The sequence below is a fragment of the Beauveria bassiana genome (assembly GCF_000280675.1).
Source record: "Beauveria bassiana ARSEF 2860 unplaced genomic scaffold BBA_S00010, whole genome shotgun sequence".
NCBI lineage: Eukaryota > Fungi > Ascomycota > Sordariomycetes > Hypocreales > Cordycipitaceae > Beauveria > Beauveria bassiana.
In genome coordinates this window covers 63,704-87,997 of record NW_007930845.1, presented here as the reverse complement: position 1 = coordinate 87,997, position 24,294 = coordinate 63,704, and the positions used below count along the sequence as shown (strand labels likewise).

Sequence of the window (24,294 nt, the reverse complement as noted above, 5' to 3'; positions counted from 1 at the left end):
GCGGGAACGGACAGTGCAGTGGCCGACGGTATAGTACCACAGGCACGTAGCTGCTGTGCTGCGTACTGCGCAGCATTACGCCAGGCGTCGTCGGGCTGGCCATTAGTGTCTCTGATCTGCCGATTTAACCGCCAAAAAGCACGCACGGCTGCAACGGCGCCAGCGGGCACCTAGATAGATATACAACCATGTAAACGGCCAGGTACAATTCTCGTCCAGCCAAGGTTTACCTACAGGCTTGCAAGTGTGTCCCATTTTGGCGCAGTCCCAACATGCCGCACCAGTATCTATCTAGTCAGCACTTTCATGGCCAGAGATGCTTTGCAGGATAGTGGCCTTACTGTCTTGGGACGCACACTCGTGGCCAGGTGCTTTTGTGGCGCGAGTAACACATGGGCGGCAAGGGAATTCACGCTGCGAGCCGATAGGGGGGGCTTTCTTCGTTGGCTGTTTCCTCTTCTGCATCGACAGGCCCATTAGCTATATTCCTGCCCATCGATACAACGACGAATGGTCTCACCGTAACCTTACTTGGGGTTGGACGGGTGCTGGCAGTGTCCTTTCGTTTCCCACCGTGCAGTTTGGCGTTGTTTTTGCTGGAGCGTCTGTTTAGCGTTCCGTCGCCAGCAGGCTCCGTTACCTTAGTCTGATCGCCAGCAGGCATGATGATGATTAGCCCAGGTGACTCTGAGGCAAACAGTCTATAGTGCAAGAAAACAATTCAGAGCAAATGGGAATGAGCGGAAGTTTATGAAACTGGCGGCTTGAGACGCACCGCACCGCTGTTGACCAAAAATCCTTCGAACCTCGATCGCTGCGGGCCAGCGTCAGCTCCGCAGCGGGGTAGTGCGGTCAGCCACCCTGCAACGGATCCTACCAGAGAGGCCCCTTTCCTGGTTAGGAACACCGGCAGAGATGTTAGAGGACCCGATCGCCATATATGCCGAATTCAAGGATGTGCTCCGTCAAGAGCTTTTTGACTTGGTCAAAACGTGGAGTCTGCACCCCGTACGCCTCCAAAAGAACCGCCCACACGTGGTCCACGGCCAACCGTGGATGAACCATCATTACCCCGACCCCAGTAAGGCTTGCAATTAGGGTGTACAGATCGACCGTTCGGTATTTGCCGAGATGGAAAGGCCAGTGGCTGCACTTGACATCAGTACATGTTTAGAGCCGGAGACAAAAGCCTGGTGCCGCCAGATTCTCACGGAAATGGGCTACGACGAGGTGGTACATAGGTGGCCGCTACCGAGACCCCTGACAAGCTTCGCCCGCTTACACGCTTCTATATAGGCCTACGTGGACGGATCGTTAGGCACCTTGAGTGTCAAGTTGTCTCCCATACTAAATTACCTTACCGTCGGGCACCGACAGGAGGAGCTGCGGAATATGTAGATCACTCTATTTATATGTGCGCTCCACCAACTAACTGCAAGACAACTGCCGATGGCAGGTTCGCCTATTTAGAGCAGGTCAGTTTTGAACTTAAGCTTAACTGATATGGTTTCTTGCGAACTCTGTGGCAACAGTCGTATGATTCTCACCTTCGTTTTCGTCCTCGTCCACGTCCTCCATTCCTTTGCGTCATCATCTGTAGCAAAGGGCACTGGTGTCTGCCACATCAGAAAGAGGCTGTTCGACTTCATCTTTGCTGTTCCCAAGTTCCATTGGTCACCCGTCAGCCCCGTCAGCCTCGGATAGGGGCTGTCTGCAAATGGATCCCTCTTGCCTCAGTCCCCACACGTATCTCTTGTTTGATCTCACCCGCTTTGGTTCATCTCCGTCCTAGGTCCGTTTTTTGCTCCTTGACGCAGACGCATCGTCCGCAAAAGTTTTCGCCTGCGTAGGTGGTTGTAAATAGATCATGGTGCTTCTTCCCGGCTTGTACGCAGTAAACATATCTGACATTGAGGATTTAATGGCACGTATGGCTTGTGATACCTGTATAGCATATAGACCTGACAAGTGTGTATACATGAAAGGTAGCCAATACGGCGCCATTGGCGTAGTTGATGCTGCCGACAGACATTACCCAATATGAAGTCAGACACCAGGCTCTAGATTTAGAAAAGCAATAATATTAGGGCCATGTCGGGCCAGAAGACTCCCGCGGCGAACCCGCAGCTAGTCCGAGTGACTTCTCAGCCGCCTATTCCATGTACCCATTAAGAGACAAGTGCGGATTTAATGACGACAGATCCCTGCAGGCAGGTGGCAGGCCAGGTTGACAGGGGAGTTTTGGCAACAGCCTCCACTATAATCCGTAGGCCTCCGTATATTCGTAACTCCACTGGCAGCCTTACTTACCACATCAGCCCGCGCTGTTTGGCACTTGGTTGCAAGATACGCTCGCTATCAAGGTCTGTATTATTATATAAGCATGGCAATCAGAAGTTGGGCGAGGCGTGATGGTAGCGGCCTTTCTCTTTCTTTTTTTTTTTTTTTCTTTTTCTTTCTTCTCCTTCTTAGAAGGAGCGGTCTCGGTCTATAATTTGCCCTTGACATACATAGACGAGTCAAAGAAAACACAGCTTGAACAGTACAGACACACAAAATATGTCTATGATATCTGCCAATCGTTACACAGCTTGCTACCGCTGCCACTCACAGAAGCTGCGATGCACCCGTGCTGTAGGGCAGGATGCATGCCTGCGATGTGCTCGCGCCGGTGCCTACTGTGTGATGCGTCCCTCGAAGCGGCAGCAGCAGAAGAGGCCGTCGCTGGACCCAGAACAATCATGCATCGCAGGACATGACTTGCAAGCACCCATAAGCAACTCTGGCAACTTTGCCCAGCCTCTCAAGCAAGGTAGTGAGGCTAGCGGTGTACATACCTCGGCGCGCGTTGATGCTGGCGATGGCACGTCGCCGCTGCCTGCGCAAGACATTATTTCAGCATGGGGCGACCCTGTTGTTCTGAGCGCTGATGACCTTGTCATGCTCGATTGCAACTTTTATCAGCATCCCGATGCCGCCGATGCATCAGCTGATGCAGCTGATGCAGCTGATGGCGACTACGGCAGTGTATCAGTAAGCTCGACTGCGCCGTCGTCAAAGACCCAGCCATGCCAGCAGCTAGCGTTGGCAGCTATCGAGAGCCCGACCTCGTGGGTCTCACGATGCTTTGTGCTGCGAAATAAGCTCGATGGCAGTTATAAAGACCACGCGATATTTGCGATGCAGCAGCAGATGCAAGGCAACGACCAAGATACCTTGGCCATCTCGGAGATTACTTCAGACGGCGAGACGGTCAATGTAGCGCAAGGCGAGAGAATGCGATGCTTGTCCCATCATGCCATTAGCCCGTGGTCGTTGGATCAGTCCGTTGAGCTGGCGCAGGATCTTCTCTGCCTTATCGAACAGCTCGAAAAGGCGCACGCAAGTCAGAGACGCCCATTGTTAGGCAGCGCTTCGTTTTCGAAAGCTTCCAACAATCTTCTTTTGCTATCCTGCCACTCCCAGCTTGCCGGGACGCTACACGCCAGCCTTGACTGGATCGCCGACATTATCGCCAACAAGAAAAGGACTGCCAAGATTGAAGATGTGCTAGCCCGACTGGAACCTGTGCTGCCGTGCATACGTATAGGCTCGGTGCGTCTCAAGACGACGCTCCAGGCGCAGCTAATCGCCGTCATGGGTACGCTCAAGTCGCAGGCCGTGGAGATTAGGCGTCGGATGGCGTCAGTCTTGGGCCCATCACCACGACTGAGTAGCATGGAGGGGCAGATGCTAACAAGGCCAGACAAGGCAGATGATGACGATGACGATGACGATGACGAAACTGCTAATGTGGAAACACTTGTCGATCCGACACTATGTAAAGGTGCTGCTGCGGATAACGGACTGATGAACATTGTTGACGAGTTGGATAATTTACTGATGCGTGGCATCGACAAGCTTAGCAACCTCTTGGTTGAGACTTGATCGCTACCTAGGTAATCCGTAGCAAGTGAGTGGCGTGTCGTAAAATTGAGGGCTGCTCGTGCAAGGTAAGCAAAACCACCTGCTCGACTTTGAGTTGGACATGTCGATTGCGGTCGGGCTTTATTTAGCATAAAAGACGAGGTGGGGATGTATATATTAAGCATCGAGTACAGAAGAAGAAGAAAAAAAAAAAAAAAAAAGAAAGAAAAAGGGTACAGAGAAAGAATTAGGTCAAGCAATGCAGAATAGTAAAAAATGAATATTAAACAACTTTTTGTCATCATCTACAGTTGTAATTGTCAAGCTATAAAAGCGCTTGAAACTTGTCCACGAGCTTCCCCTGAGCCACCACGCCCAGCGCTCGAATATTTGGGGCTTGGAAAATCTCCAAAACAGCAAATTCGACACCGACCTTGCGCCTCAGCCAATTGCGAAGCTCAATGCTAATAAGCGAATCAATACCGATAGTGGCCAGCGGTGCGTCCAGACATGCATCGTCGATACTAGTCTTCATCAGAAAACCAAACAGCGTCTTGGCAATCTCGCCCGCGAGCAGCAATGCAGTCTCTGGCGCTTTGAGCACCATCACGTTCGTACTGGCGCCCCTGAGGAAGTTGGACAGGGTCTGGTCGTCACCATCACCGTCGTCGGCAGTCTGCGCGTCGGCGGCCTTCTCCAGGTTTCGGTACACAAGCATGCGAGGGTCCTTGCGCCAGATGGTGCGGTTATTGGGCGACATGATGGGCAGTGTGGAGCGCATGCCGACGCCAATCCGCGACCTGTCGACGTAAGGGGGTCCCAACTGTTGGTGAGAAGAGAAGCGATGGCTGGAGCGACGCAGCATCAGCTCAATCGACTCGAGCAGCTCAGACTCTTGCATGAGGTGCTGGGATGTGGATCGAAGAGAATCGAGAATATCCGGGTTCTCGCTAACGTAGCCCACGTCTTCGATGACTCCAATGTTGACTACCGACGCCGGCAGCTTGAGCGAGTGGCGGTACGATACAAATGCGTCGAGAAACGTGTTGCCTGCGTTGTAGTTGGACTGGCCCCATTGGCCGCTGATGGCGCCGGCCGAGCTGAACATGAAGAAGAAGTCTAGAGTCTGGCTAGGCTGGCAGCGTATAAGCGCTTTGTGCAGATTCCATGTTCCTGCCACCTTGGGCTGGACGGCAGCTTGCCACTCGTGCCAAGTCATCTCGGAGACGTTGGTGTCCTGCGCGGTTAGAGCGTGTCAGCAGTATATGCGCGTGCGGATCTTCATGAGATCCAAGGAATAAAAAGGTGTATGGATAGAAATACTTACACGCAGAACCATAGACGCCTGCAGAATACCTACAATTGGCATCTTGGCAGCTTGAATAGCGCGCTCAACGTCTTGCAGCTTTGCCACGTCGCCGGCTACCAGAGTCGCGTGGCACGACAGCTGATTAAGCTCCTCGCGAAAATCTGCCGCGTCGGCAGAAGATTCGGCAGAGCGCGACAAAAAGACCAGATGCCTTGCGCCGTACTCTACGAGCCAAGTGGCGACTGCCCGGCCGAGGCCGCCGAGGCCGCCGACGAACAGGTAAGCACCGTCGGGCTGCAGCGCAAGTGGCTGTGGCGATATCGACGAGCACAATGAGGGCTGGTTGTGCTCTTCAGGCATCTCCAGTACAATCTTTCCAATATGCTGAGCTCTCTGCATGAAGCGGAAAGCCTCCTTGACGCTGTGTGCTGGGAAGATTGCCATAGGTCGGATGGGCTGGATGAAGCCCAAGTTGCAAAAGCTCATGACGCGCTCCATTATGCTAAGAGGGGGTTATCAAGGTTAGCTACTGAGTAAAAAAAAAAAAAAAAGAAAAAAAAGAAAAGCAGCAAGTGAGGGAGGAGGGACATGAGAAGAGGTTGGCAAAGCAAAATCGAAGCAGAACGCACCCTTCGATGACATGCGGTCTCTTGGTGGCAAACAAGAGCAGGTCAAAGCCAATAAACCTTCTGTTTGGCTCAAACAACTGCATATCCAGCACGGCCTGACCGACAAAGTCCCTCCGACCGATTTCAACAAAGGTGCCAAATTCGGCAACGCACTTCCACGACGCGTGCAGCAGTTCGCCCGACAGCGAATTGAGAACCACATCGACCCCAACGCCGTCGGTAGCCGCCATGACATGCTGTAGGAAGTCTCCGGTACGCGAGTGAAAGATGCGCTCGCGAGGCTGGTCAAACGCCTTGACAAGGTAGTCAATCTTTTCCTCGCTACTGACGGTTGCGTATATCTGCGTATCTGTCAGCCTAGTTGTGTTGCTAGTGTTGCAGGTTTTCATCAAGGGCTCCGGGGCAACGCAGATAGATGATGCCAGAGGTGTGGGTAGCAACTTACTGTAGCCCCTACCATTTTTGCGATTTGCATAGCAGCAATGCCTACACCACCAGCGGCAGAATGAATCAGGACCGTGCTCCCCTTGGTGAGCTTTCCGGAGTCGAGCAAGCCGTAGATTGCTGTGCAGTTGACTGCTGACATGGTGGCGCCTTCCAGGAACGTCATATTGTCTGGCATCTTGACACACAGCCTCTGGTCCAGGCTCATGGTGGTGGCGAGGCAGCCGCTGGAGCTCATGATGACTCTGTCCCCGGGAGTGAGCTTGGCAACGTTGGCGCCGACGGCGACAACGATACCGCTCCCTTCGTAACCGAAGCCTCTGCCAATGGACGACTTTGCACTGATGACGCCGGTACTGATGAGAACATCCTGTCGCATCCACGTTATTCATTGCTCATTCAGCCTCGTTGGACGCGCGCGCACTTACTTACCTTGAAGTTTAGGCCAACTGCCTTGACCTGAACCAAGACGTCGCATTCGTCAAGCAAAGGTGCCTGCAGCTCCTGCCGCCAGCAAAGCGTATCAATCAATCCGGATCTATCTTGAACCAGCTTGGAGGTGCGCGCCTGGTCACCTTGCGCAGTGCCTTCCATCTTGAGCTCCTCTTCCACTTGTATATAGTGATAACGGCTGATGAGCATCTTTCCTCTGTCGTACGCCCATTCTAGCGTGGGATTCACAGCATCTTCGCTCAAGCGAAGCTGGAACTCGCGCAAAACGCGCGGCACAACGGCCAAGCCATCGTAATCGAACCTGTCCAGCTCGAGGGTTGCAAAGTCAAGGCTCATTTCTGTGCGCATGACGCGTGCGAAGCCGTTGACCATGGCGTACCGCGGGTCTACGCAGCGCACCTGGGCGGCGCCTGTTACCCACAGGATGCCTCCGCCGACGTTTTGTACCTGAGCTAGCAGCTTTTGCAGGTTCGAAAACTTGACCGCATCGAGCTCGTGGAAAAAGGGTTCGCTCAGATCAAGGAGGGATAAAACGTCCCCGCTCTCCGGAAGATTGGCTTCCTCTATGCTCTCGATGGCCTGAAGCCCGGTCGTGTATCCGTGGCCTGTCAGGATATCGACTACGGTTTGCGCTGGGGATGGACGGCTAGCTGAGTAGAGAACGGTAAGCCTGGTCCGAGATTTGGCTTCATCTAGCACGCGGCACGGTGTTGATACAATGTTGTTGTTGAGGAATCCGTCGTAGCTCCTCAAGGCGGCTCCGCTGAAGCCTGCAGAGAGAAGCTCCTGGTCCCAGCGCTCAGCAGAGACGTATGGCTCGGGGAAACGACCATCTTGCTCGCCCAGCCACCATCCCGGGAGGATACCCATGATGAAATTGATCCATTTTGTAGCTACATGTTTGTTAACGATGATGAGCCTGGGTCTGCCAAGCTAGAGGCATCCGTACCTGGAGAGAGCTCTTGAAGAAAGAGGCGGCCCTCGGGATGCAAGAGGGTGTGAACGTTTTCCAGAGTCGCCCGCAAGGAAGGTGTAGCATGAAGCACCTAGTTAGTTTGAGCGTATTTGGTTAGTAAGAAATAAATAGGGAGAAATAAAGAAAGAAAGAAAGAAAAAGAAGAAAAGAAAAAAAGAAAAAAAAAAGAAAAAAAAAAGAAAAGACATACATTACAAGCAATAACAAGGTCAAATGAATTCGGTTCATATCCCTGCTCAATCGGGTCCTTGGCAATGTCCAAGACGGCGAATTCAACAGCAGAATACGCCTCAAACCGTTTGCGAGCGGCAGGAAAGAAGCCGGCACTAATGTCAGTGTACGTATACGACGAGTACATTCTCTCGCCGTAACGAGACCGCAGCGCAGGAAGTACGGTAGCCGTGGTCCCGCCAGTACCGGCTCCGATCTCGAGAACGCGCATGTTTGGCTTTCGATGGGCAGCAAGGTCTAGCAAGGCATCGTACTTGCTGTTTTGCATGAAATCGTACAGTTGATGAAGCACGTCGTCCCGGAGGAGCAGCTCGAGACCATCGACTTGCCCGGAAAAGAGGCTGGCGCAGTCATCGTGGATGCGGTACATGGCCTCTGCGGCAGCCTTGGCCTCGGATGACTGCAGCTCTCGGTAGAGCTCGTCGATGCTTCGCAACGTCGTCGCGCCCAGGCCAAGTTGTTTGCGTGACGCGTGCTGCGTGGCATCATGTAGCCACGTCTTGTAGTGTTGTAGATGAGCTACACCTGCTGCGCATGGTGCCAAGGTGTGCATCTTGTCCGAGGTCCTCTGCATGCAGACAGCGGCAAATTCGTTCAACAGGGCATACACAGCTGTCCGGTCACTTGCCGGCTCTATGAGATGCTCAACTGAGGCTTGTAGGTGCAGATCCTCCTTCCACTCGAGCTCTACGGCCGCATGGCGGTTTGGGTCCTGCAGGTCGGAGGAATCTTCAATGGCCGACATTTGCAAACCTTTCATCTCAATGGCAACCTGGCCGCCTGAAAGAGCCGTAATATCTCCCGAGAGGGTTGCCTTGGGTTCCTTATCGGCGCGAACCTCAATCTGCATATCCTTGTGGAGCGGCGGCGCCACATACATCTCTTCAATGTACGTGGGCAGTCCCAGGGTGTTGAACCGGCGAGTGAGGCCGTGAAAGGTCGCCGGCGCAATGGCCTGGATAAAGCAGTCCAGCGTGACGGGATGCACTGCGTACTGGGACTCGCCATCGCGCATGTCGTTGGTCAGGCTCGCGACTACGGTGCGCTCAACGGGATGCGCCGACATGTCCTTCAGGCCCATGAACCGCGGTCCGTACTCGAGTCCCATGGCACGCATCTTGCGATACCACCCTCGACTTGACAGCGACCGCGCCTTGGGACAAATCTTGGGCGCAGTGTGTGCCTTGTCGGCGCCAGCTGAGATTTGGCCAAAACTATGCTTGGTCCAAGTACCATTGTGTAGCGACGAGATGCTGAAGCTGTACCACTTGGAGTCGAGCGCATACGTTAGTGGCGCACGATGTAGCTCCGTCAAGACCTCGACGTCTACGCCCTGGTGCATCACAAGAGCTGATTTGATGTGCACCCGTCTGACAGTAAAGGACTCGCTACCCGTCAGTTGTCGAACAGCCTCGCCGGCCATGCAGACGTAGCCGACGCCTGGAAAAACGATGCTGCCGGCAACCTCATGCTCCTTGATCCAGGGCACCGCATCGAGACGAATAATGTTGCGCCAGCTGGGGCTGTGATTCGTGCTCTCGAGAACTCGCGAACCCAAGACATCGTGATGCGGAAACTGGCGCAAACGCCACTCCTTGGAAAGACGACTTTCAAACCAGAGCTGCTCGTCGTCGCCGTCGTCGTAGTGCCATGGATACAGGGGCAAGTTTGTCAAAAAGTGCCCTTGCCCTGCTGCCACTGCAACATCTACGGGAACCTGCCGCAGCCACATCTCACCGATGCAGTGCAGCATGTCGCGGTACGAGTCCTGGCCTCGGCTCAGCGTCTTGACGTGGTCGAAAGATGAAGAGAATTGGCCGAGAGTCTCGCGAACCGGGCCAACTAGAGCTGGGTGAGGCCCTAGCTCTAAGAAGGTCTGCAAAGCGGCCGAACTCGAATGAGCTTGGCCCAGAGCAGTGGAAAAGAGCACTGGACAAGTCAAGTTTTGAACCCAGTATGCCGCGCCCAATGTGCCAGCCTCAGTCACCTGCCCACCCGTGACGCTCGAGTAAAAAGGCACGGCTGGCGCCGAGGCCGATATGAGCTGTCGCTCAAGTAGCCGCAGATACGTTGGGGCGATGACTTGCATGTGTGCTACAATCATTGTTAGTCATGTGCTGGCTCATGATGTATCATGGGGGAGCCTCTCGAGGAGACGATGGGATATATGTACGAGAGTGATAGGCCCGGTCAACGTGCAGCTTGCGAACCAATACTCCGGGATATGCGGCACGGATACTATCCATGGTCTTGTCCAAGGCATCCTTGTCTCCCGTGATTGTCGTGTTGGAGGGGCTGTTCTCGCACCCGACAACAACTCCCGACTGCAGCAGCGGCTTGATGTCTTGTGGCTTCAGCCCGATAGCTGCCATGCCACCGAGCCTGCTGGTCGCGTCGAGCAGCGGCATTACCAGCCCGCGATAGTAGGCAATTCGCATGGCCGCCTCGGTTGAGATGGCACCGCTAGCATACGCTGCAGCAATCTCGCCGCTAGAATGCCCTACCACGGCGTCAGGCCGCACGCCGTAGTGGCCAAGCAGATCGACCAGCGCAACCTGGACGGCGGTACAGCACGGTTGCGAGATCTCGGCCTCGGTGAGACGGCTACTGGCCTTGGGTGCCAAAAGGGTATCTATACCGTACCATGGTCGAATCATTAGCACTGACTGCGCAATGCCCATGATTTGTGTGAATGAACTGTACCAATCAAGCTCCACGCAGGCCCATCTGGTAGGGACTGCAGGATCGCTTGCATATTCTCAAGCCTCTGGCGGAACAGATTGCTCTGCTGCACCAGTTTCTTTGCCATTTGCGGCCACTGCGCACCCTGTCCATTAAAGACAAACACAAGCTTGGGCGGCGCAGCTTTGACGCTGGCCTGGCGGACGCGGGAGGGCTGCCAGGCATCCTCGCCATCGGTAACAACAAATGCACGGTGAATTAGTTTCTCACGTTTAAGTGCCAAAGAGTAGCACATGTCCTGTAGTGAGTCTGGGTGGGAGATGTTATACGCTTCGTGCTCGGATATGGTGCGCGACAGTGCCATCGGGTGTTTGGCTGAGAAGAGCAGCAGCTGAGGTGTCAGCTCGTCTAGAGCCTGGTCCGCTGCATCTATAGGCTTCGGGTGAGTCTGAAAGATTCCAAACGACTCGGCCGATCCCAAAAGTACCTATTGCATCGTAACAATATCAGCATTCGTCTCACTGCAGGGTGAGACAATCACACAGTACATGCGCGTTGGAGCCGCCAATGCCAAACGAGTTTACTCCAACAAGCTCATCGCGATCTTGTGGCCAGGGCAGGGGCTCAGTTGGTACTTTAAGCTTGCACTCATCAAACCGAACTGGTGACTTCCATTAGCCTTGGCTCCCCGCCGCGCTCGGCCAGTGTACCGGGGGGGGGGGGTTTCGCACTCTTTGGGTTTGGTGTAGTGAAATGGATATTGGGCGGAATCGTCTTGTTCTCTAAAGCTAGTGTCATCTTGATGATACTGGAAAGGCCCGAGGCACCCTCGCTGTGCCCCAGGTTCGGCTTTACCTGTAGGGAAGCAAGTTTTAGCTACCGTAGTATTCAGAACGCCAGGGAGTGAACTAACCGAACCAATATAGATGCCGTGCTCGCCAAACACGTTGGCCACAGCGGCTGCTTCGATGGGATCCCCAACCTAGAGACACGCTTAGCTCGTGGGGCAGGACAGGAAAAGAATACAAACAGTCATTTGGTCTGCTCTGCTCACGCACCGTGGTTCCTGTGCCGTGACACTCAATCATGGCCGTCTTGGAAAAGTCATGGATCCCGGCCAGCTCATGTCCTCGCCTGATGAGCATCTCGTGCGCAGCCGTGCTAGGTGCTGTCAGGGTTGTTGCCTTTCCTCCGGCGTTGATGCAAGTCGAGCGAATCACAGAGCGCACCGGGTCGCCGTCGCGAATGGCATCGCTTAGCCTTTTTACATAGATGGCGGACACGGCTTCTCCGCGGGCATACCCATCGGCTTTGGCGTCGAATGTTTTGCAGATCCCGGTCGGCGAGATGACGCCTTGTTCCTGCATCGTGACCGAAGTCCGAGGCGAGTAGATGATGTTTGCACAGGCCACAACGGCTGACTCGCATTCGCCCGACGAGATGGCCCTGCAGGCATCGTACAGCCCTGTGAGCGAGGACGAGCAGGCGGTGCGGATGGTCACGCTGCCGGCGTAGGTCAGTCAGTAAAGGGAACAAGAAATCATGGTCGTGCATCGTACCTAGGGCCCATGAAGCCAAACTCGTAGTGAATACGATTAGCAGACATGTAATCCCCATATCCGGTTAAGCGGTACATGTGGTAGTGCAACGGATCTCGGCCGTCGAGCTCCTGCCAATCTCCCTCAAAGGTGCCCAGGTAGACTCCGACTTTTTTGCCGCGAAGCTGCTCCGGGATCTGGCCGGCATTCTGCAGGCACTCATATGTCACCTCGAGCGTTAGCCGCTGCTGGGGATCCATCGCTTCAATCTCCTGCCTGGTCATGGACCAGAACGAGGCGTCCATGTTGGCGAGATTGACATCTTGTAGAAAGTAACCATACTTGCTGGCTACGTGGCCAATCTTGCCCGGTCCGTACCAGGCATCGACGTTGTAACGGCTCGCGGGGACCTTGCACCGGCCAGACCTCTTGTTGTACAATAGGTCCCAGTAGCCCTCTGCGTCTCGAATGCCTCCAGGCAGCCTCATGCCCATGCCGCAGATGGCCATTGGCTCTGCAATAGGCTCCTGCACGGTGTCACCCGGAGGGGGTGATGCCTGCGACGACGCTGGTGACATAAGGATCGGTTTGTCGGATAAAGGCGTTGGAAGAGCATCATTGCCGGTGTTAGGTCTGAAACTAGACTGATGGCCATTGGCGTGAGACATGATGGATGATTGACCAAATGTAGTATAATTGTTTAGTGGGCTTGGTTGGGTATGTACGATCTGTCGAAATGAATGTCTTCTTGTAACTCAACAGGGGGAATGCGAGTCGAGAAACCGCACCGAGACTATACCCGTCTCTTTCTCTATTTTGTCTGCCCACCACCTCTAACAGTACGGAGTGGACTTGCGAAATGTGCAGGAATTGTTTGTTCGGGCTACCGAATGACCGAATGACCGGCGCCGACAGCCGATGACCGGTCAAGCAAGACACCAGATTGCAACAAGAGTATTTTAAATTACTCTTGATAAAGTATAAACAATCGCAAGTAACCTAATCTCATGACGGTACAGCACAAAATTGACTCAAGAGCGCTTTATAGACGGCTATAACAAAGATGCCCGACTCTCCACCTGGCTTATTCATTACAGGTATAGGATCTCAATACCCAGCATTCCTACTGGGGCCCGAAAAGCTAGACACCTTTGCCGCTCGATTCTACGATGTGGACAAGGCTGGGTATGTTTTGCAATGGCGCCGGGCCGGGCCTAGCATCTTGGTCCGGGACTCACTCACTCTTGCCTGCGCGTTGCTGACGAGACTTTACTTAGCCTGAAGAAGCTGCTGCAAATCAACCGCTGCACCGGCATCGAGACGCGCGCTGCCATCAAGACGTATGAGACGGGCTTCGCTGCACAGACTGAGGCGCCCACCATCTCGGACCTGGATGCCCTGTTCCGCCAGGCCGGCGTTGACTTGACAGTTCAGGCCTGTCGCAAGGCGTTGCGGGAGTCGCGCGTGCCACTGCGCGACATCACGCATACGATTGGCGTGACATGCACCAACCAGGGAACCCCAGGTTATGATCTTTTGGTCCACCGCAAGCTGGGCCTCGCGCCGACCGTCGACCGCATGCTGCTGCACGGCGTCGGGTGCGCAGGCGGCCTCTCCATCATGCGAGCGGCCGCCCAGATTGCCAACGGTTCCAGCATGGTCGGCAAGCCCGCCCGCATTCTCGCTTTTGCCTGCGAGCTGTGCACGTCCAATGTTCGCCACGATCTTGCCGAGGCCCAGAATTGCCCAGATCCAGACAACATGAGCATCGCCGGAGCGCTCTTCTCCGATGCCGCCGCCGCCTTTGTTCTATGCAATGAGTTTGCTCTGCGCCAGTCGGAGACCAGCCCGATCTTTGAGCTGCTGACCTGGGGCAATGCTCTTGTCCCAGATACGATGCAGCACATGGCCTTTTATGCCGCCGAAGATGGTATGTCTTGCCTGACTCCATGCTCAGCTCTCGAGGAGCTTGCTAAAATACAACAAGGATTTCGCACAATCTTGACTAGGGATGTGCCTATTTATACCAAGCAGGCTATGAAGCCCATGTTCGACAGCCTGCTACCGCGTTTGGCCATGACAGAAGCACTAGCAGCCTCGGACTTTGACTGGGCTCTTCACCCGGGAGGAGAGGCGATTCTCGATGGTGCCGCCGAAGCAATGCATCTGACTCCGGATCAGCTGCGCGCTAGTCGAGAAATTTATCGCACCCGTGGCAATTCATCCAGCCCAACAGTATTAGCTGTTCTGGATAAATTGCGTTCATATGGCAAGAATCGCGACCACGTGGTTGCGACCTCATTCGGGCCTGGGCTAGCGATTGAAATGGCCATCTTGAAATGGTGCAAAAATTGATCAAATAGCAAAGCAGGATCAGTATGCACCATAGAGGCACTTGGGGATAAAAAAATTTCATAGACTACTAAATTTCATGTCTATGTGACTACTGCCCACGCTGTGTACATCAGCGCAACAAAGCAAACCACATGCAAGCCTAGATGAAGCCCGGGTGAGGCTACGAAATTGCACGGTGCAATTTGTTGCCTTGAAAGTCTTGCTTGAGCTCGCAGACTAGGGCCGACGTGATAGAGGGCGAGAGCGCCTGCAATAGCGGCGATTATATGCTGGAGATGCTCGTTTGCGTGGTATGTTAAAATCGCAATGATTATATTGACGACAAGCAATAAAAGTCCGTACTGTCGTATCAAGCCGTGTGCATCATGTTGAGGTGTGTCGAGTGTCGCTGCTGGGAACAGTAGAAACCCCACAATCGCCGGCGTCTCGATAACAAAGTGAAAAACTAGGCCGATCATCACCGTCATTTTGCGTCTTGTAGGCGTCAAGTTAAAGGACAGACTCGAATTATAGGTTTTATTTTATATGATGAATATGTAGTTGCAAGGCTTGAGATGGGCTGTAGGAAGTGACACTTACAGTAGGTCCAATTAAATCCCGCTCGCAAAACAACAAAATTATACACTAGTACTAAATCGCGTCGTAAAGGAAGATAACATGTAAACTTTAAAGCTATATTAGACCTACTATAATACCTAGAATTACTTAAAATCCTAATTATAATCTTAATAAAAGGGGAAGGATATAGTAACTATGTTTAATTGGTTTTTCCTATAATAATATAATATAATTAGAGTAGTTATACATCAGTATTTCAAGTAATATAATAGGAGTATTTCTAGTATTATAATATACTATAAGTACTAATAAAAGAGGTAAGATTTACTATGCTTTAATACTTTAAGAAAGATATCTTTATATAGAAAATAATAATTCTCAAGAAATAATAGTATAATTTAGAACCTTAAAATTAAGAAATAGATATATATATATACACTTAGAGCTTTAATAACTTTATTTATACTATAGCTAACTAGATAGGCTTATATATAGTATATAATATAATAGACTTTTTATAGTTCTCCTTAAAATATTATAGTATTTTAATTTTAAATATATACTTATTAATAAGTATTTGTTTTATTTATCAAAGATTACTACTATAAAGTACTAGAAGTACTTTAAATGAAAGCCTCTTTACTAGCTTATTATAATAGTACTAAATAGGATTACTACTATTCTTTACTTTAACGGCTAGTATATAAAGTATTAATTATACTAATTAATATAGAATTGAATAAACTATCTATATGTATAATATTACTTAATTTACTTTAAGACTTTATAGTATAATGCGTGTTTAAAAATATTAGGTGTAGGTATAGGTACCCCGCCGATTTTCATCGCGAACGGAATGGCTAACACGGACGACCGAATTTTCGGCACCGATCGGTAACGTCTTCTACAGGCCGGCCGCAAGTTATTTGATGTCCGTTAGCATGCCCCATCAGCCGCCCTCTCAACGCCGGCCCTATTTGTTGGGGGAGCCCCTCTAGCTCTATTTAAGGTTTAAGCTTAATAAGTAAGGACTTATATATTTATCCCCGCAATAACACTGTAAATAGAATTTAACAGAAAATAAAATCAACACGCTTTTTAAACAGTCCCTGTTATGTTTGATGTAATCATTGCTGTATTTCAAATTTGTTGGGAGCTAAAAGCGTTGTGACACATGAGAAGGCGCGCCCATCTATCACGTGTCCACAGCCCTTTGGCTCGGGGCTCCCACTTCTGTATTCGATTCATACAATGCTTTTCTCGCGCCCATCATCTTCTATTGACATTTCCTTCTGAAACGACGGCAGCAAGCGATGCAGTCTGCCAATTCGAATCCTGGATTGGACCTAGCTGTATCCATTGGCTCCGGGATTTATCTATACGACCCGCCCGCGAAGCCAACAGCATCAGATCCCGCGCTCATTATCCTCAGCACATGGCTCGGAGGAGCGACGCCGCGACGAATCAGCAAGTACGTTGCAGGCTATCATGAGCTCTACTCAAACTCTGCCATCCTTGTTTTGACAACCAAAATCGCCGACATCACCGTTCTCCCCTCGTCTGCTCTGCATGCTCGCTTGCAGCCGGCACGAATGACCATTCGTCGGATATTATCATCACTCCCTAACAACAGCACTCCATCTATCTTGTTGCACATCTTTTCCCACGGCGGCTGTAATACTGCTTTGCAATTGATGCACTCTTTACAAAACGAACCAGTTCTCGATTACACCCTTGATTTTGCGAGTCATCTATACGGCATCATATTCGACTGCTGTCCAGGGGACGGATCCTTTAATCGTGCGTACAAGGCGGCAGCAGCATCGCTCCCAGATGCATTTCTGCCGCAATCAATTGGCAGAATGCTCCTTATTCCCTTGATCAGCACAATTACCTTTCTACAATGCATTGGCGGTATGAAGTCTATTACAGATTTGCGGCGAGAGCTCAATGATCCAGGCGTATTCGGAACTAGCGCTCGACGCTTATACTTGTATTCTTCTGGGGATCAAATGGTACAGTGGCAGGACGTCGAAGCTCATCTGGAGGCAGCGAGGTCCGTTTCAGACCACCCGGTGACAGGACTTCGATTCACTGAGAGCGGCCACTGTGCGATAATTCGCGACCATGCAGAGGACTACTGGAATGCAATTAATGATTTTTGGCAAACGCAAATTTACAAGCCTCAGAGTAGACTGTAGTTGGCAATGTATAATATAATGTACTATAGTAGCTTTTATTAGTGGTACGTAATAAAATAAAGCTGGTTTACTGTACTAGAAACGAAAGGAGTAATATAAAGTAGTTTGCTTGATATATAATCAAAATAATAGAAGAAGTTATAGATGATATTGATACTAAATTTTTGTCGATATATCAAGTCTACTTTAATGTGCCGCAGCCATCACGCGCTTGTCTTGCTTGGACTCTTTTACCTGCTCCGCTGTGTCATGCTGGAATCTTTGCGTGCTTGCGTGCTCACGATTCATGTCATATTCTTTCAGAGGCAACATGGCCAGGAAGCAAACACCGGAAATGGCACAAGAAGCAATCCATATGACCTGGAAAGACGCGGCCAGTGCATCTCGCGCATGCACAGTAAAAGGGTCATCGCGCGGGAGCTGCTTCAGCAGCGATACCAGTGCCATGATATCTCCGGGCTTGCTTCCGCTGCCATGCAACTCGTGTCCCGGTATCTTCTCCCAGCGTAGTCGCAGCTGATTTTCCAAAATGGCGCTGCCAATCGCAACGCCCAGCGCCTGGCCCATGGATCGAAAGAAGAGAACCAGAGTAGCAGCCGTGCTAACGGAGCTCTCGGGAACCGAAGCCTGGACTGCCAACGAAATGGAGGGAAACAGCAGCCCGATGCCCAGACCCGAGACAGCTTGAAGAAATATCCACTGAGCAACGCTGGTATGAGCGTCGAGCAGGACCAGCAGTCCGCAACCGCCGCTTACCAGTAGCCATCCTGCCCAAACGGCCCATCGGTACCGACCCGTGAGTCCGACTACGACACCAACAAAGGCAGCGCAGGGGACAATGGTTACCGTTTGGGGCAATGCTGCGACGCCGGAAACGATGGGCGAGTAGAGCTTGACGCCCTGGAAATACTCGGGCATGTAGTAGACGAAGCTATATAGTACCAGGCCGTGCAGTGTGCTACAGGCAAAGAGAAGAAGCACTGAATAGTTGGAGAATATATTCAGCGGCACCAGCTGTGAGATGTTTGGCCATCGCGACTGGGACCATTTCTCGTAAAACCCAAAGGCGACGATGCCCAGGATTCCTAGTAGTAGAGGCACCAGCGTCTGCCAGCTCGACCACGGATACTGTGTACCGCCCCAGGTGATGGGCATGAGCAGCGCCGTCGCCGATGCCACGAACAAGGCTGAGCCGGCAAAGTCAAAGCAGCGCAACGCCTCTCCAATGGCACGCTGGCGGTGGGACAGGCGCAAGAAGACGGCAATGCCCGCCATACCGACGGCCACGATAGGCAGGTTCATCCAAAAGATCCATCGCCAGGCGCCTTTTTGGCTCAGCACGCCACCTATAATAGGCCCTATCGGTCCTCCTACCGCCCATACTACGCTGATCAAGGCGTAAAGCTTGCCTCGCCGGCGAAGCGGCACCAGGTCCGTAATCAGCACCACAGTCAGGCCAACGACACCTCCGCAGCCCACCCCCTGTATAGTGCGGCCAGCCAGCATAGTAGTCCAGTTGGAAGCTACGGCGCAGATGATGGCCCCTGCTGCAAACACCACAAGCGCGGTCAGGATAGCGATACGCCGGCCAAGCGTGTCGCTGACGGTAACCCATATCAACATCATAGCCGTTGTCGCCAGTAGATAGGAAGTTCCGGCCCAGAAGGCTTCTGTCGACGATCCGCCCAGTTCACTGGAGATTTTCTGCAAAAGTATCAGTAAAATTAAACGGTCACGGATAGGGCTAATGGCAGCCGTACTGGCAAGGCGACGGACAGAGTGGTAGCGTCAAAAGCCGCGGCCAGATTGGTCAATGCGATGGACCAAAAGGCCAGCCAGAAGCGATAGCCAGCTTGGGGCTCCGCGGTCCTCTCTGTAGCGTGGGCATCGGTTTGCTCCTGGGTAGAGGCCGGCTGGGATTTCGCTTCAGCCTGAGCTGGATCTGTATTGGAGGACATTTGCTCCGAACGAGGCTAATAGAGAAGCCCTTTGTCAAGTTGTAATCTGTAGAAGAGCAGAAAGTACAAGCCTGGATAATAAAAAGGGATGGTGGCTAGGTAGGTAGGTATCCCGGACAAAGCTGTGTAACAGTAAGGTGAGTACGCCCGCACAGGTCTCACAGGTGCATCGGACATCCGACACCCGACTACCGAAACCCCCAATTAGCTCGCAATGGCACCAAGATATACCAGAGAGAGATTTTGGATCTCTCATCATATGAGAAATTTCTGCCATTTTCAACGAGGTATAACATGATATTCTTGCTAGCTTCCGCTGGGCTCGTGGTAGCTTTGCTTGTCCTCCAGCAGGCATGCCAGTCTATCTCCTGGCATGTCCGACACCAGAGAGCCAAAGCCGAGCACGGCTGCAAACCGCTGCGTCGCGCTCCTCAGAAGGACCCCTTCCTGGGGTTTGATCACTTCCTGCGGCTTGCGCGCGCAGCCTATGCAAAGACTTACCTCGAGACCTTCCAGCAATGGTTCCTAGACGTCGGCTCTACTTTTGGCGTGAACCTCATGGGCGACTATGTCATCTTTACCAACGACCCCAAGAACGTGCAAGCCCTTCTAGTGACCAAGTTTGCCGACTTTGAGCTAGGACAGCGCCGCCGCAACAACTCGTGGGAGCTGCTCGGCGTGGGCGTCTTCAACGCTGATGGTGACGACTGGGCACACGGTCGCGCGCTGATTCGGCCTAATTTCACCCGCAAGCAGGTTGCCGACCTGGAGCTATTTGAGAGGCACGTCCAGAAGTTGTTCAACGCCCTCCCTACCGATGGGTCGCCCGTGGATATGCAAGAAATGGTCTTTCGCTTTGCAAGTTCCTTTTCACCCGCAACTCTCTTTGTTGAAGTGTCCCTGTCCGCTAACGATGGACGTCAACCTCTAGACGATGGATGTAGGCACTGAAGTGCTGCTGGATGAATCTACAGACATCCTCCTCCCGAGTGCCACCGATGTCGCGCGCAAGTTCTCCTGGGCGTTTGAAAAGGGCATTGACGGCATTTCTCAGCGCATTCGCCTCGGAAAGTTTGCCAAGTTCTTTTACGACTCCCAGTATACCAAGGCTTGCCGTTTTGTCCACGACTACATTGATGTTATAGCCATCAGGGCGGCACAGCGGGCAAAGGAGCGGCAGGAAGAAAGAAGCTCACAGGACTCGCAGCACCACGACAAGGGCGGGGAGCGGTATACGTTTCTCAAGGCCTTGGCTGCGACCGGCGCGCCGCCCAAGATAATCCGCGACCAAGTTCTAAATACCTGTGAGCTTTCTCCCGTGTCTACCCTGCTTAGAGTCCCTCAGCCGTTGCTAATCTTTGATAACCACAGTAGTTGCTGCGCGCGACACCTCCGCGTGCCTTATAAGCGTGGCTGTTTTCGAAATGGCACGACGGCCAGACTATCAGGCTCGTATTCGGCAGGAGATTTTTGAACACATGGGCAGTGAGCCCCCCACCTTTGATGGTCTCAAGTCGCTTGTGTTTCTGGGCTACTTTATCAAAGAGTGCCTCCGTATGTACCCTCCCATCCCCCTCAACCAGCGCATGGCCAAAAACGACACGGTGTTGCCCATGGGAGGCGGCACTGACGGCACGTCCCCCATTTTCATTGCCAAGGGTCAGATGGTGGTCTACCAGGTCTACTCTATGCACCGCCGCGAAGACCTCTGGGGAGCAGATGCAGGGGCTTTCCGCCCTGAGCGGTGGGAGACTTCTCGCGCCACGTTTGAGTACCTACCCTTTAACGCCGGACCACGGATCTGTCCGGGACAGCAGTTTGCGATAGTAGAGACGAGTTACATGCTTATACGTCTACTACAAGCGTATGGCAGGATTATACCCCGAGATAATAACAGTCCCTGGCAGGAGCGCCTAACTTTGACATGCGCTGTAAATCAGGGTGTTTTGATAAGTTTATATAAATAAAAAACTTATAAAAGACCATTATTGAGACTTGATTAAATTATTTTCATGATTCTTTTCTTTTTCCTTCTAGTTATATTGTGCATTATTACGCCTTGCCATTTATATACACTAGATAATACAGATCACGACGCTTTTCACACGTCTTCGTATCTTCATTTTGTTTTACGCAGTTGCAATCCATACGGCGCAAGCTGCTCATCCGTAATCTTGCTCGGTGACTTGACAAACGCGTCCTCGCCCTTCATCGTCTTGGGAAACGCAATAACGTCGCGGACGGTCGCCGTGTCCGTCATGAGCGCCACCATGCGGTCAAAGCCCAGCGCGAAGCCGGCGTGCGGCGGGCATCCAGCGCGCAGTACCTCAAACATGTGCGCAAAGTCGGCGATGCGCCTGTCCGTCATCTGCAGCACGTCGCGCATGATGAAGTCCTGCACGTCGGCAATGTGGTTGCGGACGCTGCCCCCGCCAATCTCGACGCCGTTGAGGACGAGGTCGTACGCGGCGCTCTTGGCATCTAGAGGGTTGGTAAAGAGCAGTTCGAGGTCCTTTTCGGAAAGAGGGGCCGTAAATGGATGGTGGGACGCTGCGATGCCAGCGGCGCCCCCTTGGCCGGGCTCGTTCTCCTCGGTGGGCTTGAACATGGGAAACTCCGTCACCCAAACAAATTGTAGAGATCCGGGCTCGCCGTTGCGAGGTTTCGTCATGTAGCCCTTCTCGATAAGCGCCTTCCACAGAGAAGTGCGTAAATCACCAATCTTCGTCGAGCCTGAGCAGTACTGGCCCTTTGGTGTGTCTCGAGCTTGAAATATCACGAGATCACCATCGTTAAGCTCTTCACCTTCAGTGATCTGGTCGATCAATGGCTCGTACTCGAATCCAATTGAGGAGAAGCCACATCGGGGCTTTCTGGAATCGAAGATCAGGACTTGTGGCTTGCCCTCGGGATTTTCTCCTAATTCTGGTGACAGGTTGGTCATGAAATTCATGACAAACTTTCGTGACTCTTCTGGTGACGCATCATTCAACCGGAAAGCAAAGGCCTCAACAATAGGGTTCTCCAGATGTGTTATCATGCCGACGAACGTTCGATAGGGTTCAATATCCTTGATGGTATGAATACGCCCTGGGATACGTAGGTCGGGCTTGTCAGAGCCATACGACGATATGCACTCGGCAAACGTAAGAGTTGTGAATTGATATGCTCCGTCCAAGTCTGATTTTTCTGTTGCTGGAATACTTCGGACCATGGGTATTCGCTCTCCACGCATGTCTTGATAGCACGACGGCCCGAGTAAAGTCAAAGCCTTCATAATTATATCGTTGATGTCTTGTCGCACTGTCGCAGCACCAGCGAATGCCCACTCCATATCTAGCTGGGAAAATTCGGGTTGGCGATCGGCTCGCGAATCTTCGTCGCGATAGCAGCGCGCCCATTGCATGTATCGCGAAATGCCACTTGCCATCAGCACCTGCTTGTACTGCTGCGGGCTTTGGGTCAGAGCATAAGCCGTTCCCATTTGTCTCGTAGGGACAAGAAATTCCCTAGCCCCTTCTGGTGTCGATTTGAAAAGTGTGGGAGTCTCAATGTCTGTGAAGCCCTTTTCTATTAGTCCCTGGTGTAGTACATTCTTCAGCCATGAACGAAACTCGAGTCGAGCTTGGATCTCTGGGTGGAAGCGAATTTGCAAATGGCGTTTTGTCTGAGGGAACACAGTCTCGGGCGTGACTATGAGATCTTTTGGGACGCTGTTGAGAGCGCGGATGTCGTCGAGATATACTGTCGTCTTGGCGGAGGTGTCGCGGCCTTGCTCCTCTGCGCTGGGAGCTCGAACGTGTACAATGACGGGGCTGAAAGCCGGTACTTGGCGAAAGTCTGTGTGCGCATCCTTGTCAATCTCGCCATTAGAGCAGACTTGTATGATCTCGCCCGAGGGGGTCGTAAGGTCGGCAAAAGAGAGGTGTTTCGAAAGTGTTCGTTTTTTGCCAAGAAAGCCAACACATGGGTCAGAAGCTTGAGCTTCGGTACGAAGATCCACCCCACGATCTGTCCAAATCCATTGTTAGGATCATTTGCAGTTGAAGTCGCACAATGCGTACATTTGTTCCAGGTCTTGAGGAGCTCTGCTTGCTTGGAAACTGTTGTCGAGCTAGCCATTCGAGTTGTTATTCGCGGAAGACATCTCCGGCAGACAAAGACCGAAGCCTTGCTCGAAAGTAGCTCGAGTCGTAGCATAGTACACAATGGCCAGCCCGATAATTCAAAGATGGACGTCAAGTCAAAATGGCATGCGCTGGCAACAGCGGCATGCTCTAACTTTACAGTGGGCCTGATGTTCCTGGTGTCTTGTCAATTCGCGTAAAAGCGCGCCGACAGAAACTCCGGCAGGCCCCCGCGACCCCATATAATTTCTCGCGCGCTGCGCCGGGCTCTTCTTCTTTTTCTTCTCTTCATGAATCCTTCCATTCAAAAAAATGTGAGTACCTGCCGCAGGCAAGCAAAGTGCTAGAATTTGAGCTGACCAAATTTCCGCAGATGATGAGAACCGTGTGCATAATATGATGCAGATGCCAGCCACTACCATCACGCAAACTCTCTCTTCGGAGCTCAAGGGTTTGTGCGAATGGGTGGTTGGTATCGATGAAATAGGCGGCCGACACACCGACCTTGTTACAGCATCGGCCGCGTTGATAAAAAACTCTGACTCTACAGAATGGAAAGGGATTTATTTTGAGTGGCATATTTGAATACAGGTGTCTGGTTGGTGTTGTTCAAGTGAAGCACCACCCGGCATCAAGCTGCAGCCAGCTACTTGCATGTTTGAGAATGGGCTGTCTGGCTCAAGGTAAGGAGTTTGTACAGTACCTAACTATTGTATTGCATATTGAATATACTTGAATCTATTTGCTTTGAGTTGCGGAGGCATGCATGTGATTTGTCTGGTTGTCTGTCAAAAGATTTATCATATCTTGCAATGCGTATGTTTGCAGAATTGATACGTGCTCCATTCAACGGAATTGGCACGCGGGCCGGTGCATTCATATTGAATGCTTTGAGCGTTGATGTTCACATATTTTTCATGGTGGGGA

At 52.0% G+C, this 24,294-nt stretch overlaps 8 protein-coding genes across 8 annotated transcripts in view; 4 read left to right on the top strand and 4 right to left on the bottom strand.

The window, feature by feature from the left end:
- BBA_04376 (uncharacterized protein) overlaps positions 1–664 on the bottom strand; it is a gene marked incomplete at both ends in the record, with an annotated part of 1,639 nt that extends 975 nt beyond the window's left edge. Inside the window, 4 exons of the mRNA XM_008599473.1 lie at positions 38–170; positions 235–287; positions 357–480; positions 521–664. Of these exons, the coding sequence (XP_008597695.1) occupies positions 38–170; positions 235–287; positions 357–480; positions 521–664 (454 nt within the window). The remainder of the gene's footprint in view (positions 1–37; positions 171–234; positions 288–356; positions 481–520) is intronic.
- A 1,895-nt stretch (positions 665–2,559) lies between these two features.
- On the top strand, positions 2,560–3,927 carry BBA_04375 (uncharacterized protein; the record flags this gene model as incomplete). Its single annotated transcript, XM_008599472.1, has 1 exon — positions 2,560–3,927. The coding sequence occupies one exon, from the start codon at positions 2,560–2,562 to the stop codon at positions 3,925–3,927; it is 1,368 nt and encodes a 455-aa protein (XP_008597694.1).
- Positions 3,928–4,231: 304 nt separating this feature from the next.
- BBA_04374 (polyketide synthase, putative) lies at positions 4,232–12,836 on the bottom strand (the record flags this gene model as incomplete). Its single annotated transcript, XM_008599471.1, has 14 exons — positions 4,232–5,143; positions 5,234–5,717; positions 5,845–6,185; positions 6,290–6,658; positions 6,721–7,634; positions 7,691–7,787; positions 7,908–10,042; positions 10,122–10,580; positions 10,652–11,117; positions 11,179–11,291; positions 11,362–11,485; positions 11,544–11,612; positions 11,689–12,133; positions 12,190–12,836. The coding sequence occupies 14 exons, from the start codon at positions 12,834–12,836 to the stop codon at positions 4,232–4,234; spliced, it is 7,575 nt and encodes a 2,524-aa protein (XP_008597693.1).
- A 395-nt stretch (positions 12,837–13,231) lies between these two features.
- Positions 13,232–14,523, top strand: BBA_04373 (chalcone synthase B; the record flags this gene model as incomplete). Its single annotated transcript, XM_008599470.1, has 3 exons — positions 13,232–13,353; positions 13,446–14,098; positions 14,156–14,523. The coding sequence occupies 3 exons, from the start codon at positions 13,232–13,234 to the stop codon at positions 14,521–14,523; spliced, it is 1,143 nt and encodes a 380-aa protein (XP_008597692.1).
- A 1,871-nt stretch (positions 14,524–16,394) lies between these two features.
- BBA_04372 (DNA repair protein (Rad57), putative) lies at positions 16,395–17,282 on the top strand (the record flags this gene model as incomplete). Its single annotated transcript, XM_008599469.1, has 1 exon — positions 16,395–17,282. The coding sequence occupies one exon, from the start codon at positions 16,395–16,397 to the stop codon at positions 17,280–17,282; it is 888 nt and encodes a 295-aa protein (XP_008597691.1).
- A 186-nt stretch (positions 17,283–17,468) lies between these two features.
- On the bottom strand, positions 17,469–19,240 carry BBA_04371 (MFS multidrug transporter, putative; the record flags this gene model as incomplete). Its single annotated transcript, XM_008599468.1, has 2 exons — positions 17,469–18,986; positions 19,043–19,240. The coding sequence occupies 2 exons, from the start codon at positions 19,238–19,240 to the stop codon at positions 17,469–17,471; spliced, it is 1,716 nt and encodes a 571-aa protein (XP_008597690.1).
- A 294-nt stretch (positions 19,241–19,534) lies between these two features.
- On the top strand, positions 19,535–21,239 carry BBA_04370 (Cytochrome P450 CYP584G1; the record flags this gene model as incomplete). The annotated part of the gene is made up of 4 exons (XM_008599467.1): positions 19,535–20,159; positions 20,215–20,544; positions 20,612–21,171; positions 21,222–21,239. 4 exons carry the CDS (start codon positions 19,535–19,537, stop codon positions 21,237–21,239), a joined length of 1,533 nt encoding a protein of 510 aa, XP_008597689.1.
- A 120-nt stretch (positions 21,240–21,359) lies between these two features.
- On the bottom strand, positions 21,360–23,440 carry BBA_04369 (tRNA synthetase class II; the record flags this gene model as incomplete). The annotated part of the gene is made up of 2 exons (XM_008599466.1): positions 21,360–23,251; positions 23,305–23,440. The coding sequence occupies 2 exons, from the start codon at positions 23,438–23,440 to the stop codon at positions 21,360–21,362; spliced, it is 2,028 nt and encodes a 675-aa protein (XP_008597688.1).
- Positions 23,441–24,294: the final 854 nt, after the last annotated feature.